This window comes from Oryzias melastigma, linkage group LG4 (genome assembly GCF_002922805.2).
Source record: "Oryzias melastigma strain HK-1 linkage group LG4, ASM292280v2, whole genome shotgun sequence".
Classification (NCBI taxonomy): domain Eukaryota; kingdom Metazoa; phylum Chordata; class Actinopteri; order Beloniformes; family Adrianichthyidae; genus Oryzias; species Oryzias melastigma.
Window position 1 is genome coordinate 13,489,658 of NC_050515.1, and position 17,766 is coordinate 13,507,423.

Here is a 17,766-nt window from a genome sequence, read left to right on the forward strand (position 1 = left end):
TGAACCTTCCTATCAGAGCTGTTCCAGTGTTCCACCTGTTCCCCTCTTCAGCTTACAGAAAGGAGAAGAAGAGAGGATAAACAGAAGGGTGATGTAGGAAAACTGAAGATTTGGTTAAAAACTTTGCAGCAGCATTCTGGACAACCTGAAGCCGTTGTAGAGATTTTTTACTGAGACATGTGAAGATGGAGTTGATATAATCAAGACGCAAAGAAATAAAAGCATGAATGAGCATCTTCATCTCAGAATGTGATACAATTGGACTCAGTTGTTCAAAAACATGAACCTCCTGCATGCACACTGTGCAGTTTTCAACTGTGGCTTTGGTGTGTTTGGTCAAGCCAGGCCACCAAATGGACTATAACAGTCAATCTGCGACAAGCAGGTCTTGGTGGTGCAGCCAGTACCCCTGAAGCTCAGGTGGAAGTGTTTTCCTGCTGATAGGCCACCCTGCTTGTACTAAGTTTTTCAGTTTTCATCATATAGTGTCTATTTCCTGTGCACTTCTGATTTGTGCTAGTTTGCTTTCAGAAGCTGGTAACTGTTGCAAAATCTGGTTAACAGAGACACATCTCCTTCCAACTGTTTATCCTTATGGGCGGAGCTTGGATGGGTGCCTTGGACAAAGTATCTCAAGGCCCAATCCAAATTCTTCCTTTGTCCCCTTCCCCTTCATTTAGCCATCCAAACGGATGGCTAAATGGAGAGTCATAAACGGAGAGTCATGAAAAAATAATGTCTCATAACTCGAATGTCACATTCGTTCAATGATGACGTCACCAATAATCACCGGTCCACTAGCGTTAGCGTGGAGCTTCGAGCGGCCCCATCACTACAGGCGTGCCCCAGGGCTCTGTCCTGAGGCCCCTGCTCTTCATCATCTACCTTCTCCTCCTCAGTTACATTTTTCGGAAGCACAACATCCAGTTTCATTGCTACGCGGATGACACCCAGCTCTACGTCTCCTCCAAACCTGGCTCCACTTTGCCACCTTCCTCTCTTTCCTGGTTCACATCAAACTTCCTTAATTAAACTGCAATAAGACTGAACTTCTCATTGTTGGCACAAAATCCATCCTCAGTAAAATCTGTCATTTCTCTCTCTCCCTTGACAATTCCTCCATATTCCCTTCCCCTCAGGTTAAGAGTCTGGGTGTCATCCTTGACAGCACTCTCTCCTTCTCTCCCCACATCAACCACATCACCAGGACCGCTTACTTCCATCTCCGCAATATCCGACGTCTCTGTCCCTCTCTCACCCCTCACTCCACAGCTGTCCTGGTCCACAGTCTCGTCACCTCCCGGATTGACTACTGTAACTCCCTTCTTTCTGGACTTCCTCAAAAAACCTTCCGTAAGCTTCAACTGGTTCAGAACTCAGCTGCTTGGATAATAACCCAAACCCCCTCCATTCAGCATATTACACTCTTCCTACAGCAGCTTCATTGGTTACCAGTACCTCACCGGATCACCTATAAAATCCACATTTTAACTTTCAAAGCCCTTCTTAACCTCGCCCCTCTGTATTGTTTCAGAGCTCCTGACTGTAGCTACTCCCACCCGCTCCCTGAGATCCTCTTCCTCCCTGATTCCTCCACGATCACGTCTCATCACCATGGGGGGGTAGAACATTCAGCACCTCTGCCCCACAACTCTGGAACTCCCTCCCCTCTGATGTACAAAATATGGATTCACTTTCTGAATTCTCCAAACACCTGAAACTGTACCTCTTTCACAGGGCATTTAATACCTGACACTTACCTGTAATTTTAGTTGTGGAGTTACTGTTGTGTTTGTTATTTAATTGTTGTGTTTTTATGCTTTTTTTATGTACTGTGAGGCGACCTTGAGTTCCAAGAAAGGAGTCACATGAATAAAATTTATAAATATTTTTATTATTATATTTAATCTGTTTTCAAAGTGTTTTAAATTGGTCTTTTCATTATGATTCAGCTATTTTTAGCCAAAATCTAAAAACTTATTGTTTTAGGACATAATTTCTGCAGAGCAACAGGAGTTCATAAGAAATTCCCCTCTGAGTTCTGGGGAGGACTTTTGGTGGGAAATAACCCCACACTGATATCTCATGAAATCTTTAACTCGCTCTGCCGCCAGCTGACAGCCCCTCACACCCCCAAGCTAACATTATAGTGAAACAAAAACAGTGAGAAAAATTAGAGCTATCCAGACGTGCATTTTAGATCTATGTCAGCTCAGACGAGGATAAAAAAAGACATTCATGGATCTATTTGTCTACAAGTGGATGCATCAGAATGAGGCGGAGCAGGAAGGCCTAGGTCTGTCCATCTCACTTGCTGTCACAAATTTAAGATTTTTCATACTGCACTTTTTAATTAATTTTCAATTAATTAAATTTTATACTATATAAAATATTATGTAGTAGTTAGTGCTGGGCGATATGACGATATACATCATGCGGGTGATGGAAAAGTGTCTATAGTGGCATTTGTTTTCTATCGTTTCTAACCTAATTTGATCAATTATTACGCCAAATATGTCATTAAATATCCCAAGATGATTGTGCAGGTGTTGCCTTGTCATGGGTACACAAAAAAATGTATGAAATGAAAATAAAGACAAATTGAATAGATTCTTCGTAAATAAACTCAGTCTCGTGGTTTTCCTTCGTAAATCTGCTTTACGTTCTTTGATTCTCACTCACACGGGTTTTACGACATACTCCATGCTACTAAACACGAGTGCAGAACGATGGACGAAGAGGACGGAAGAGCTTTAAGTTGCTTTCCTGGAGTTGAAACAGACAGATACACGGATGCAGGCAGCCCAAGAAGAAACACTTTCAGCAAAAGAGGAGTGCGCCTGTGATTTGGTTACATTTTGGATTCAGTACGTCTGACGATATATGTAAGCTATGCTAGGAGGCTATTCCTGCTCTGATGCTAATGCAACAAACCTATCACTCCAGGAAAGTCCACGAAAATGAATTTATGAGATTACAAAAATAAGAGAAACTGAGCTGTGGAACAGAGTTGTTACAAGTGTCCGAGTAGTACTGGGATTCTCGCTGTCTGCTCAGAAATTTTGAGGAGGAATATTCGCGACGTCCAAGATCACTGATTCATGATCTTTACAAATATAGTTGAGTTTAGTAAAATATTTATTTCTCTGAAATACAGAAAACTGTTGGATTTTACTTTACAAACTAAAACAAGGCCGAGCGTGGATTACTACTGTCACCGGAGCTTTCTGTTTTCAAAGTAAATTTAGCGAGTGTTTCCTCTCTGCTCAATAATTGAGACTGAAGTTTGGCTCACTGGCATAAGTTCTAAAGAAACAAATTAGCTTTAACACCAGAGCTTTAGCTCCTGTTGTTTTGGTTATGGTAACTCTTAAGCAGTTGACTCAGCTAACGTAACTCCAGCAGATTCTGAAGTAGAGAAATCAGCCTCACTGATGTGCTGCCCTGCACAGCTAAAGGGCAGATGTGATCATTGGGAGCCATTCTGTCACTGAGAAAAGCTACGGATTTACATTAAAATGTAACACAGGAAGGAAAAACTGTGGAGAATATTTTCAGGATTTGTTGTTAAATGACCAAAAAACAAAAACAAAAAAAAAAAACAAATTCAGTTTTAATAACTTTAATTTTTTAAGCAAATAGAGTATATTGTGATATCATTATCGTGATATTAAATAAATTATTTTGTAGTATACATTATTTTCTATATCGCCCAGCATTAGTAGTTTATCAATATTGTCAAACTCTGCCCCCTCCAACCACTTTACTCCCTGTTTTCCTCACCTGTACCCATGTTTTCCATGTCTATCCCATTCATCCTGTCTCTTCCGTCTGGTCCAAAAAGAAGTGTGGACATATATTAATAAAAGTAAAATGTAGCCTCAATTACAAAGGGGGTTTACACAAATATACAGTGTAAGTTCTAAGCTTCATAACCTTCTACTGATTTTACTGATTTACCTTCACGATTCAGAAAAGAAAAACATTAAGCTTGACACTGAAGGGATGAGTGTGTGGCTGAATGCTGGCCTCTTTTTTGTGTATATTTCTTTTACACAATTTTTAATGCATTGTTCCTTTCTACAGACTGAAGTTAGAAATCTTAATTTTAGGGTGCATTCAAAATAATGAGATTATAAATAAATATCAATCCCCTCCTCAGTGAAAACAATAAAAAAAAGTAATTATAGTATTCATAAAGAATAAAAATTAGGTACAAATTAAAATTGTTGATCTAGGAATATTATATATCTATAACACTATTATTCTCACCAGTATATTTGTAAACTTAAGCTTCATTTCATGGTACAAAACTAGTAAAGTTACACAATTTAAATGTCTATTCCTGAAAGGATTGAAAAATGTGTAATACTTGGTAACTGTAAACGCTTTACTTTTCTTTTTTTCATTTTTAACCATTTAGTTTCTCTGTTTTCTGTCATTTTCATGTTACTTGTGCAAATTGTATTTCATTCTTTTTCTGTGTCTCAAAACAATACATGTGTTTTTCTTAAAAAGTGCACAAATGTAAATTGGAAATTCCCAAAAAGTTTTAGTGACTGCTCCAACTTGTTTCTGCTTGTCTAGGAAACGACATTCAGTCTTTAAGTTTCAGGCTAAACTGAAATGTATACTTTTGCTTTTGATTAAGTTGGTGGAACAGCACATATAGCGCTTTACAAACTTTTCTGCTCATTTGCTTTCACCTTTCAGCAAAGATAAGAGGTAAGCGATACATGCTTATAGAGATGTGTATTGCCAAGTTAGAGGCATGCTGTATCTTTGTATGATCTAAATAGGTTTTGTTTGTTTTTTGCATTTATTGACTGATGTTACTTAACATTAGTTTCAGGTTTAGAAAAATGAATTGGTCTAGAATTTTTATAGGACTTAACATACATATTTAGACTTTGGTTTATCAGGGTTGATACCAATATTTAAAAATAGAAGAATCATTAGCAACACAAAAAATGTTTATGTTTTACCAATTTTTTGCAAAATTGTGCACATTATTGGACCAAATGTGATTGTTTAATAGATATAGTAAAGATGCACAAATGTGAAATGTATTTTGAAAATTCTTGTGTCCTGCTACACTGAGGTACCAACATGCTTAGACTGTATGTACTATTTCTCTTAAAAAAAAAGCAAAAAAAAAAAAACAAATTGAAACCTTTTTAAACCTTGTTCAAGTTTTGCTTTCAGTTTTGCTATAGGGAGTGGACTCAGAACATCACAAGCTCATTTGGCTGCAGTCGGATTTCTCCTCATTTCTTGTCTCCATTCAGGAAAGAAAAACGGTAAGTTTGACACTGAAAAGATGATTTTTGTCTCGATCTTTTTCTTTTATTGACATTTCTTTTGTCTATGTTTTAAACTAAATATTAAAATTTGCCTCTTTTTATAGACAAGTTGTTTAACCTCAGTTTTAGGGTGCAAATGAGAAGGATTTCTTTGACTGAAATATTGCTGTGTGACTATAAATCTGCCTGGGTAAAAACAGTAAATGTACATTTTTGAGACAAAATGTTAGAACTCGCACACGTGGAGAGGAGATTTGTTCTTTCCATTAGACCCATTTCCTGGGGTATTGGTGAGCTGCAGACACAGCTGAACTCGGGAACCATTTGGTGGTTTAACTCTAAATTTAACCCCTTAATGCTGAGTGTCAAGCAGGGAGGTGGAGTATCCCACTTTTAGAGTCATTTTGGGGTGGACACTCTACCACAAGGCCAAAATTCATGAACAAATCAGAATACTTTTGCACATTTAGCATTTTTTTTCTTTGTTTTTTTAATCACTATTATAGATAGTGTTGAGCAAATTACTTTAAATAAAGAATTCACTACTTTACTGTAGTTACTGGATTAAATTGTAATGAAATTACTTTACGTATTATTTATTTAAAAAAGTAATTTTCTACTCGATACTTTCCTTAACTTTTTCCCCACTAATGTACAAATTTTAAAAGGGAATGCAATTAGCATCAAAAAGATCTTCTTGTCTTTCATTTAACATTTTTAAATCACTGAACATGAACATGTTTCAAGACATAACCTGACTTCAGTAGAAATCTAACAGCCATGTGAAAAATGACACAAAGTTAAAACACATGTGGTCTGTGCCACTGCTCACTGAGAGATGATGAATAGAAAACTGTCAAACCTACACATTTATATTAAATCTGAAACTAAATCTTTTGAAAACACAACAAACTACTTAATGCCTCCAGCAGTTTCTTTCTCTTTCTCAAATGCAAAAACATTATTTTGACAGTAGGGGCGGGACTAGTGGTGGAAATTCCCACTCTTGTTAGAAAACTGTCTCTTTCAGTTCTGCAAACCTAAAAGTACTTTCTCTTTCAGTTTCAATGTGACTCTTCAGCTTGCTCTGTTGCTTAAATTTATTCATGATCGACAAAAATTTAAAATTATGCTCAAAATGATTTATTAATGTCAAAGAATGTTTTTATTCATGAATGTTTATTATATGGATGTGGTGCACCCAAAAATGTGCATCCACATTTGGTATTTTATTTTGAAAGCCATTCATTTTCATTAATTAAAATATAATTTAATTTATTTTATACAATGATTAAATGTAGCCTGTGAAAAAAAGGAGAAAAAAAAAAGAATTAGGTTATGAGTCTGGAAAGCGGAACCTTCGACACTCTTGCAGCGCCTCCAGGTGGCTGAAGACGGGACAACTTCCTGTTTCCGTCAGAAGTGCTTCGGAGAATGAAGAGAGTGCTCGTGTCGTTCCTGCTCTGAGACTCCCTTTCTTTTTTTCAGGTTAGTATCCGGTTTAAAACTGCAACAGGTGAAAGCCATAAGCTTTGGTTTGATTTCTAGTCGATTACCAGTATTATTTGTTTTATAATTTTTAATTTAAATCGAGAATCTTTAACTCTTTTTCGGCGAGAACTGGCGGGAAAAGCCGAACGAGAAGTTGCCGTGATCTCGCGAGATTTCGTGTCTGGATGACGAGATTTGGGTTATGAGCCAGTGTTTTCATGGTGGCCATGTAGAATGGTTACATCGATGGCTTTGTATGTATTTTAATTATTTTTGTAGAACCCCTGACCTAACTTAAACATGTTTAAAAGCATAATTAAAATAAATAGTTCTTGTAGCAGTTTTAAAAGTGGTATTGAATTATAATGTAAATGTTATTTTGTTTAATTAAAAAGTTGATTCCTAAATGTGCAATGTCCAACATTTATAAGCTAGAATAGCTAAATATTAGTAAAAGCATTATTTATTTGTCTACATTACAATTATTAAAGCCAAGGTGGATCAAACACATGTAAATATCGGATGTTTCTTTTGAAATTAAAATGTGATATATTAGAAAGGAAAATAGAACAGAGAATTTGAATAATTATTTATTTGGCACATTATCAGATATTTTGGTTAGACTTTTATGGTCAAATTGTATAATGGACAAGTGGATGCACTGAATGGAAATTTTGATTTTGTTGAAATGATTAAACAGAAGTGCTTTGGAGAATGAAGAGTGTGTTTGTGTCGTTCCTGCTCTGAGATTCCTTTTCTTTTTTCCAGACACAACTTTCTTTTTGTTATTGTGGTCGCCGCACCCGGGACCCGTAACATGGACAGGTTTTTATTTATTAGCCAGATAAAATGTAAAAAGATTAATGATAACATTTTTTAAGTTAAAATTCTATTTTATGTATTTTTTTAATCTTTTTTCTAAATGAGTGAATTTCATAATTATAGGTGCAGGTAAATTTACTGCTTTAGGATGATCCTTTTTGACTCTGAAATTTATTTTGAAAAGAACTTGAACGTACATCTGTCAGATTAAAATAAATCAAAATTTTTTATTGCCTATTATAAGATATAACATTGTTATATAATTTAATTATTTTAAATATTGAAAAGTTACATGTTATAAATAAATGGCCCAATGGTAGAAAAAAGTGTATTTTTAAAATAAACAGTGTAGTGAGATTTTGTGCTTCTGTCTCGGTCTCGGTTTTGTCAGTAAGAAACGGGACCAAATGGTTCTGTTAGAGGTTGCAGAGCCCTGGTTTAGCTGTTGCAATATTAATTGTATTCAAAGTACACAAACACACTTTTTAAACACACTGGACATGCTGGCAGAGGAATATTTACATTGAATCCATATCAGACTTTAACATCTTATCCACACATGTCAAAGGAAGCTATAGCCTGTGTGCTAATCTAGCCATGTTTACATTAAAAGTGGGGTCATCTGGACCCAACAAGAAAGCGCGCTGAAGTTTTTTTTTCAAGGATTTTTATCTTCACTGGTGTCTGTGGCAGAAATAAGATCGTGTGCACAAAAGTCATGGGAGGGATCACACATCAAAATAGGCTGGGGTCATCTGGACCCCAGAAAAGAGCACAAGGAATAATTCATATTTCACAAATTCACTATGAGTTTCAGGGCACTGCACATACTGTAAATGAGTCTTCTGGCTTTGGCTTTCTTCCGATTGGTCTTTTGTGAGGGTAAAAACGCCTTCTAAACCCACGTAGACAGGATGTTTACGTTTGCAGAAGAGTATGTTACGGTGGTCGGCACGGTGGTGTGAATGCAAAAGCCGTAACACAACGACAAAAGCTGAAGAACGAAAATGGTCCACAACAGAAATGAATAACTGACTTTTCTTTTTAAGTTTCTTTCAGTTTCAAGCTATTGGCGCTCCTTGAAACTTAGAACATTAACCAGAGAGGAGATAACTAAAAATAAAGCTGGTGGATCTTTTTGTTATTCTCTAAACTAACAATGATATTCTTTTAATTAGTGTCTTAATTTGAAAATAAAAACATCATAGCCATACGGCTGGAGTACCGCGACCGCTGGAAAGCTCCGTTGTCGTGAGCCGTGTCGGCCACCGTAGTATTCACATGTCATGCTGAAACATTGATGGGACAATGGGATATCCGACCTTAAAGGATAACACCAAATCAACTTTTTTTGGCTGTTGACCTCTATAATGATGCTTTGAAAGTACTTTCTGTTGGTCATTGTCAAATTTTTGGCAAATGACAATAAACTTTTTAATTCCTGAAACCGCCTGTGTGCTGCCCCCTACAGGTTGAGACTAGGTATTATAGTTGAATTTTGTGATTAGTCGACTGATGTAAGTCTCCGCACCATAATTGAGCGCACCAGCTCACTAAGCTATCCACCGGGCTGCTGGCTAGCGTAAGCATCCATATAGCTCAATGAGCTTTGTGACGGGCTAACAATCTATCCAGGATGGATCCCGCCTTGGTAACTGAGACAGCTTCTAGGAACTTAGCGGCCCATGTGGGTTGTAGAAAATGAATGGAATTTCATGACCAAAATCCTTGCATCGAGCCGCCATCTTGAATATTTATTTCTACACTTTGATCTAGTTGCTGAAAATGTCACGTGCCCAAAGCTAAGTTCCTTATTGGTTGACGCACCGGGTCAAGCTGTTTTTACATTGAATTAACATTGATTAAACGTTGATTTACATTGAAACTTGACGCCTCTGGCGCACCTGCTGCGTTCGGTGTGGATGCACCATTACACAACTTTCCAGTGGACTTGGAAGTTAGGGAACAGAGGTTGAGTGCTATTGGCAATGAATCCAGCAAACTCCGTCCTGGTGATGGAATTTGCAATTAAAATTTGACTCTGGATTCTTTGCTTAATACTTTAGCATTTATAAGCTATGATACTAGCAGTATTTTACCAGTCACCGACATGGGTTTCCTTCGGACCTGCAAACCCTCAGATGCGCCAGCAGTCCCGCTTTACAAAAGCAGCATGTTGAGCCAGCAGCTCAAAACAATAAGGTTCTGGACCATGATCGCCGGCCGCGGGAGAACGGGAAGGGGAAAAATCTTCAACCTCCTCATAAGTTCTGTGGAGAAACTTGCATCACTTTGCTTGGTATCACTCTCCATATTGAAGACCCATCTGATGCTTTATAAAGCTAGCCTAACTGTCAATCATAGATCCAAGCCACACCTCCACCGCTCAGACCACCTCCACTTGCCACCCCCTCCCCCCTTTTTTTTTCATCTTGGCTGCGAATGGATTCAGCCTCCAACTGCCCTGTTTGGTTACCCTTTAAAAACAGTTAAGACTTTATAAATAAAGATGTTTTGAGAAGTTATAAAATGAACATCACATTTAGTGTTTTCTTTAAGATGCTGATGCAGTTCGCCATTCTAAGCTAGTGATAAATTTAGCTTGTTTATCAGTAAACTAGTTAAAACAGTAATAATAAAAACATAGCAGCCCTGTGTCTCCGCCCCCTAATGTCAAAAATTTTCCACTTGTGGAAAGCTGCTCCGCAAGCAGAGCCGGAGACCCCGTGAGCGCACATGACAAAAGGTTGCGCATGCGCGTGCTTACTGAGATCCTGCTGGCGCGCACACATCACTCTTGTCCCGAGGACCAGTTCATGCACGCGGGAGTTAACAGTCTCTCGCACGCTGACTTTTTCTGAGCACATGAGCACGCAGGGGCAGAGAAGCCCTCGCAGATTTAAGACGTTTCCACAAAGAACGTTTGATAAATGTTTCACTTTAATGTTTGGAGTTTTGACTAATAAATAATCCCACACAAAGCAGTTTTACTTTTAAAGCATAGCTGCTTTGTAATACTTAATTTGCTTCAGTTCAGCTGGAGTTGAAATGCTTTTACAGCAATGTTTACAGAGTGGTGTAATTTATTCAGTAACATGACTGTTTCCTGTTTCTCCTTTCACCCCAAATCAAGGTTCCAGTCATCATCAAGGATCAAAGGATCAAGCAGCATCTTCAGACCAGATGAACTCCAAGCTCACCACGAATCAGGAGAGAGCAATCTGCTCCCAGCTGGGAAATTTCAAACTGAAGTTGCTCTACAAAGCCAGCATCCATGGTTTCACTGGAGCAGCTTTTCACCTACGCTGTGACAACCAGTATCCCACTGTGTGTGTGGGCTACAACAACTCTGGACGTGTGTTTGGAGGCTACACCAGACGACCGTTCAGTCAGTCTGGACAGTATGTAAATGATGATCAGGCCTTTCTGTTCTCCTTCAGTGGAGAAAAGCTCAACAAATATCCATGCATTAATGCTCCATATGCAGTAAAAATGCACAGCAACTGTGGTCCTTATTTCGGAGAAGCTTTAGTTTTTGTCAATGCAAGCCAACCAATAGTTTACTGTAATCCTGGGCAGTATTATAACTTCAATGCTGCAGAGATGCACGGCAACAACCTCAACCTGACTGAGTGTGAAGTTTACCAGGTGGAAAGTAAGTTCAACAAATTTGGTTTTTGATCAAATGCTCAACAAAGTATAATTCCACAGCAAATGTAGACCTCCCTAATTTTTTTTCAATGATTGTGGATCTTTACTGGTGTCCAGTGACAGACATGAAGTCTTGTCCACCTTTGTCGTGGAAGGGCTAACACCTCAATGTAAGGGTGGGGTCATCTGGACCCGATAAGAGAACACGAAGAAAACGGAGCAGTAAGTTCTTCAGGGTAGATTTCAATAGGGAATACAGAAGAAAAAGCCAGTGTTGGGGTATTTCTATTAACACAAGTATTGTTTTAGTTATTATTTGTTGCTGTAAATTATTTAAGGTATTACTAATAAAGTTTTGGTCATATTTTAATCAGTGCATGATAAGTCATGGTAGATAATATAGATATTAGAACATATAGACTTTAACATCAAGTGTCCTTTTTTTTTGTCCAGAACCAGAACCTGTCTGTGCTGTTGTTGTGGGTTAAATGTCTTATTGTGTTTATTAAGCAGTCTTTCAGAGGAACATAAGCCTCAGATTCTGCATGTTGGCTGTCAGCTTTTTTCAGAGTAGATAGTCTATTTTTATCATGAACTAAAATTGATTAAAGTTGCAGATTTGATCCTCCATTTGTGCATTATAAAAGCAATATGATATTGACATAGACATGTTTTAGTTAAATGAAGACTTTTTAAGAGCATTAACAATGTCACAATCACTGATGCAGAAGAAAAACTAGATAACTCAAGTTGAAGCTGTAGAAGGACTACCCAGTACTCCATCACAGTACTAAGGTGACATCCTTGTGTTTGTCAAATTACTTTAGACACAAACATAAGATATGTCTAAATTGTTACACTTCAGTGGATTAACAATACCTGTTATGTGACAAAAAGAGCAGCACATTACAAGAATTATTGCTGAAATTATAAGAATCAGTTGTTGAAATGCTGTTATTATGTAATGTGATGTGTTTTTGAAATGTGTTAATATTTGGCATATAGTAGATAATATTTGTTTCTATGCTTTAATAGAGACTGCTGAAATAGTGAAACCATGGAGACCTGTAATCTGGGAGTCAAAGTAAGAAAGATTTAATACACACCACTGTGGCTGTACACTTAGTACTTATGACAAAAGAAACTTTTTAAAGTTTCTTGTATCTGTTCACAGGAGAAAGACCGAGCTGATGGAGAGCATTCAATTCTACAAACCTTTGAACAGCTCAGTGACTCAGGCTCGGGTTTTACTTATTGGACCTGTTGGTGCTGGAAAGTCCAGCTTCTTCAACTCTTTCAACTCCGTTTTTAGAGGTCATGTCACCGGCCAGGCCATGGCTGGAAGCACCTCCACCAGTCTGACGACACAGGTGAGTAACTCTACAGATATAAAAGTAAAATTAGGGACAGAGTTTTTTTTTTGTTTTTATTTTACCTTGCTCACTTTGTGCTCAACAGTTCAGAACATACTCCGTGAAGGCTGGAAGAGAAGGTAAACCTCTGCCACTCGTCCTGTGTGACACCATGGGACTGGAGGAAAACGTGGGGGCGGGACCAGATATAGATGACATCAGCAATATTCTTAAAGGTCATCTGCCTGACCGTTACCAGGTACATCTGATCCAAATCTGTGAGAAATTCATCTGAAGTGTTGAATAATAACCAAGTTCCTCCATAATTCTCTGACACATGCAGTTCAACCCCTCTGTTCCTCTGCAATCAGAGGCTCACGGTTTCTGCAAGAGTCCAGATCTCAAAGACAAGATCCACTGTGTGACTTATGTCCTGGACGCCAGCAAGATCTCCATCATGTCCACAAAGATAGAGGAGAAGCTGAAAGCTATCCGTAGGACTGTCAACTTGATGGGTAAGTAGAGTTTGGCTCGATTCATTTAATTAAATAATGGTCTTTTTCTGTTGGTGACATTTCTGCTGGTTTTCAGGGATCCCTCAGCTGGTGTTGCTCACTAAAATAGATGAAGCCTGCGCTCTGGTGAGAGAAGACATCAGAAATGTCTACCAAAGTAGCTACATTAAAGAACTGGTAAAGATCATTATCATCAAAATAAAATGTACATTCTCTGTAACAGTCTGTGATAATCCTGTCATCCTGTGATCCAGATGCAGGAGGCCGCCGCTCGGGTCGGTGTACCTTTGTCCTGCATCATTCCAGTGAAGAACTACAGTGAGGAGCTGGAATTGGACACAAACACCGACATCCTGCTGCTCAGTGCAGTCATTCAGATGCTTCGCTTTGTGGATAACTTCTTTGATGACATCAGTGGTCAGCTGAGCAGTGTCACAACTGGGAAGTGAAGCTTTGGCGGAATTTCAATCAGGAAGATTTACTTCCTCTCAGGCATGTAGGGTGTTTATCGTCACTCTTCACGTCATCAATTAGTATGCACTAGGCATTAGTATGCCAATAGTTGAAGTACTCACTTTCTTCACAGCCAATCACAATCAAACTTCTGCCTTTAAATTAAGTAAAGTTTGCTTTTTTACGCATTCCAGACATTGCGCCGGCCCACCACCATCCCATACCCATCCTAGCTCTTCGATTGGCACGGTCCTGCCTACCCACCATCGGCGTCTGGGCTCTGGGTCTCTTCGTCTGGTCCAAGAGTTCCTCACTTCCTCCAACTCATACACCTCTGCCTTGAATGGGGGGTCTCTGTACTTGGCCCAAGGTCTTCATTAACATGCAAGATTTCTCCAGACCAGAGACCAACCACCAAGACTTTTATTTTTGTGCTAAATGTTTCACAAATATTTTCACAATGAAATCTTTTGAATTCCACTTTCGAGTTCTCTCCTTATTGAAATAATCATCTCTCAGATCCCTCCTGTTGTAGAAAAACCCAAAAAGTGCAAGATAACTCATCAGGACTTATGGTCACTCAAAATAGATAATAAAAAACTGTTTTTATTATCTAAGCTATATAGCAAAATTAAAAAGTATTTTGTCTCTATCTGACGTAGAAACTATTATTCTTTTTATTTCTTCTAGTTTAGATTACTGTAACTCTCTTTTTACCTGTTTTAACAAACGTTTGCTGAACCGTCTTCAGCTCGTCCAAAACTGCAGAAAGTCTTTTAACAGGAACCAGTAAACAGACACACATCACTCCGCTACTGTCTGCTTTCCATTGGTTACCCATTCAATTTGAAATTGATTTTAAAATTTTACCTGCACTTTTTAGAGCCTTGCATGGTACAGCGTACATCTCTGACCTTTTAACCCCATACTCTTCAGCCCAATCCTTGAGGTCTTCCAACCAAAATCTGTTAAACATTCCAAAAACCTGCTTTAAGACTAGAGGAGATGTCTCCTTCCAAGCTCCTTGTCTTTGGAATTCCCTCCCATTGCAATTGCTCCAGATTGACTGTTAAGTTTTTTTAAATCCCAATTCAAGCAGTTTTTTGTTCAGGAGAGCTTTTAGTTGATTTTAGGCCTTGTTTTACTATGTCTTACTGTGTTTTTAGTTATTTTATAATTGGTTTTTATTACTTCTCTGTGTTTTGACTTGATTCTATGCTCTTTTTGTAAATCAGTTCTACTGTATTCTATTCTATTCTGTTTTTTTCTATGGTCCCAGGATGAAAATATCTTGCTGGACCACAAAAATGAAAACTTTGAATATTAAGAGTACAAACAATTCCTTTTTTTGAATTCACTTAGTTGTAATGTCAAATTGACTAAAGTTGAATTACAAAGTTATAAAATCTGTCAGTTGCCTAATTGTGACAAATACTGTACTCATAGTTAATTATCATTCTGTGGTCTTTTTCTTTGAAAGTGGAAGAAGTAAACTGACAAATAAATCCCAATCTTCTGCTTGTTATTAAAGACAAACAAATAAAGTGCCATGTTGCTGGAAATGAGTGTTTACCTTCTGTTCCTGAACTTTAAGCAGTATCAAGCAGACCTTTTGTCATTTCCAGCTTAATTTTCAAAGCTCAGAATTCCTCAGACGAGGTCAAAGATCTGCTGTAAGTTTGTCAATAATGGAGTTATTACATGTTTTCCACCATGTTGCTTTTAACTCTTTCATGCTGGTTAAACAAATCTTTTTTTAAGCTTGTTTTTTTAGCTAAAAAAAAAATTGTTGGAGGCTCCACCTCCAAAAAATGTGACCAACTTACAAGCCTTTTTGGGACTGTACAATTACTATGGGAGGTTTGTACCACAGCAAAGTACAGTGTTAGCACCCTTATACAAACTGCTGCAGAAGACCGTCACATGGAAATGGACTGAGGAGCAAAACACTGCTTTCCTTAAATGCAAGGAACTGCTAGCAAGTGACCAAGTCCTAGCCCATTATGATCTAAAACTACCACTCACTTTGGCTTGTGATGCTTCAGCATATGGCATCGGAGCAGTCATCCAGCATACCATGCCAAGTGGAGAGGAACGCCCTGTTGCCTATGCTTCCCGGACATTAAGCCCTGCTGAAGCATTGCTGAAGCATTTCTCTTCAAAGGTTTGGAACAATCTCCCTAAAATGTAAGAAATGCCACAAGTCTGAAAATGTTCAAATCCAAGATGAAAACGTTTTTATTTAGCAATGTGTTTTAAAATGGGAACTATTTTATGTGTATGTTTTTAATATTTTAAACTCCTGAATTCTAATCTGTTGACTTTTATGATTTTACTTGTGTTTTATCAATAGATCTTTGTTTCCTTTTGTGATTTTTTTAAATGTTGTTTTACAGCACTTTGAATCGCCTTGGGTAGGAATTGTGCTTTATAAATAAACTTGCTTGCTGAAAAGAAATATTCCCAGATAGAAAAAGAAGCATTGGGACTGGTCTATGGAGTGAAGAAATTTCACCAGTACTTGTGGGGTCGGCATTTCACACTGGTGACTGATCACCGCCCATTGGTGACACTGTTTGGAGAACACAAAGGTCTGCCGACTTTAGCAGCTGCTCATATCCAGCGATGGGCAATTATACTTTCTGCCTCCGACTACCATATTGTCTATCGCAGGTCACAAGAGCACAGTAACGCGGATGGCCTTTCCCTTACCTGAAAGCGACTGTGGAACAGCTGGAACCTCAGAGCTTGTTCATTCACTGCTAGCGGATCATCTCCAAGAGGCACCACTGAATGCACAACAGGTGGCACAAGCGACACGCACAGACAGTGAATTGTAACAAGTCTACAAGTACATAATGGAAGGCTGGCCAAAGAAACCAGATGAACATCTGAAAGCATTCAGCACAAGGGAAAATGAACTTTCCACTGAACAAGGTTGTGTTCTTTGGGTAACAAGGGTTGTTATCCCTTCCAAGCTGAGGGAGGGCGTCCTAAAAGAGACCAATTTAGGGCATCAAGGCATTGTAAAGACAAAAACCTTAACCCGTAAATATGTGTGGTGGCCTGGCATTGACTCGGATGTGGAGCGAGTCTGCAGAGAATGCGAAACATGCCAGCTGGACAAACCAACACCTCCTCAAGTTCCCCTGCATCCCTGGGAGTTCCCTGAAGAACCGTGGAAAAGACTCCACATAGATTTTGCTGGACCCGTCATGAGCACCATGTTTATGATAGTGGTCGACGCCCACACAAAGTGGTTGGAAGTTTTTCGCATGTCACAGATCACCACACAAGCTACTGTCACAAGACTAAGGAGGTTGTTTTCTTCTTTTGGTCTGCCAGAGCAAATTGTGACTGACAATGCGACTACCTTCACATCGACAGAGTTCAAAACCTTTGTCAAAAAGAATGGCATTTGTCACACTACAAGTGCCCCAGGACATCCAGCATCTAATGGCCTGGCAGAACGATACGTCCAGACATTTAAGGCAGGAATGAAGAGGCTGGCTCACACTCACCTCAACATTGATGATAAAGTTTCAATGTTTTTGTTGCAGTACAGATCTACCCCACACTGCACTACAGGACAGTCCCGAGCTGATCTGTTTCTGCGCACACATTCACACAAGGTTGGATTTTCTGAAGCCAAGCATCAAAGAGAGGGTGAGAAAGAGACAGTATCACCAGAAAGACTGCCATGATTACAGTGCAGCAGAACGTTCTTTTGGAGTGGAGGATGCAGTGTATCTGTGATGCACTGTGGGTGGGGGTCACGAGTGGATCCCTGGTATGGTGGTGCGACAGACTGGTCCAGTATCTTACGAAGTCCGAGAGCGGGACTCTGGCACAGTGCACAGGCGGCATGGCAACCAGCTACGAGCCTGAGCTGTACCAGCAGCAGAACCGGTTGTGTCAACCTAAGAAGTCAGCTCAAAAACAGAGAAGAGTTCCAGCAGTTCTTTTGTAAATGGTGATTTCCCAAAACAGGCACCTGAGCCTCTCGAACCTGAACCCGTGGTTTTGAGACGCTCAAACCGGGAGATTAAGCTTTCCATTAGATTCCGGAAATGATATTTTCAACTGTTCATTTGAGATTGATAAAATAGGACCATGAGCATCCTACACGTTCTACTCTGAGGTAATTGTTGTTGTTAAACTAGGTTGTGTATGTGTTTT

At 38.8% G+C, this 17,766-nt stretch overlaps 1 protein-coding gene and 1 pseudogene across 1 annotated transcript; both read left to right on the forward strand.

Moving 5' to 3' along the window:
- The first annotated feature begins 10,669 nt into the window (after window positions 1–10,669).
- LOC112150611 (interferon-induced protein 44-like) lies at window positions 10,670–15,273 on the forward strand. The gene is made up of 7 exons (XM_036211546.1): window positions 10,670–11,271; window positions 12,303–12,351; window positions 12,442–12,637; window positions 12,726–12,878; window positions 12,963–13,134; window positions 13,211–13,311; window positions 13,389–15,273. The coding sequence occupies exons 1-7, from the start codon at window positions 10,800–10,802 to the stop codon at window positions 13,581–13,583; spliced, it is 1,338 nt and encodes a 445-aa protein (XP_036067439.1). The 5' UTR covers window positions 10,670–10,799; the 3' UTR covers window positions 13,584–15,273.
- Window positions 13,687–17,343, forward strand: LOC112150712 (annotated as a pseudogene).
- Window positions 17,344–17,766: the final 423 nt, after the last annotated feature.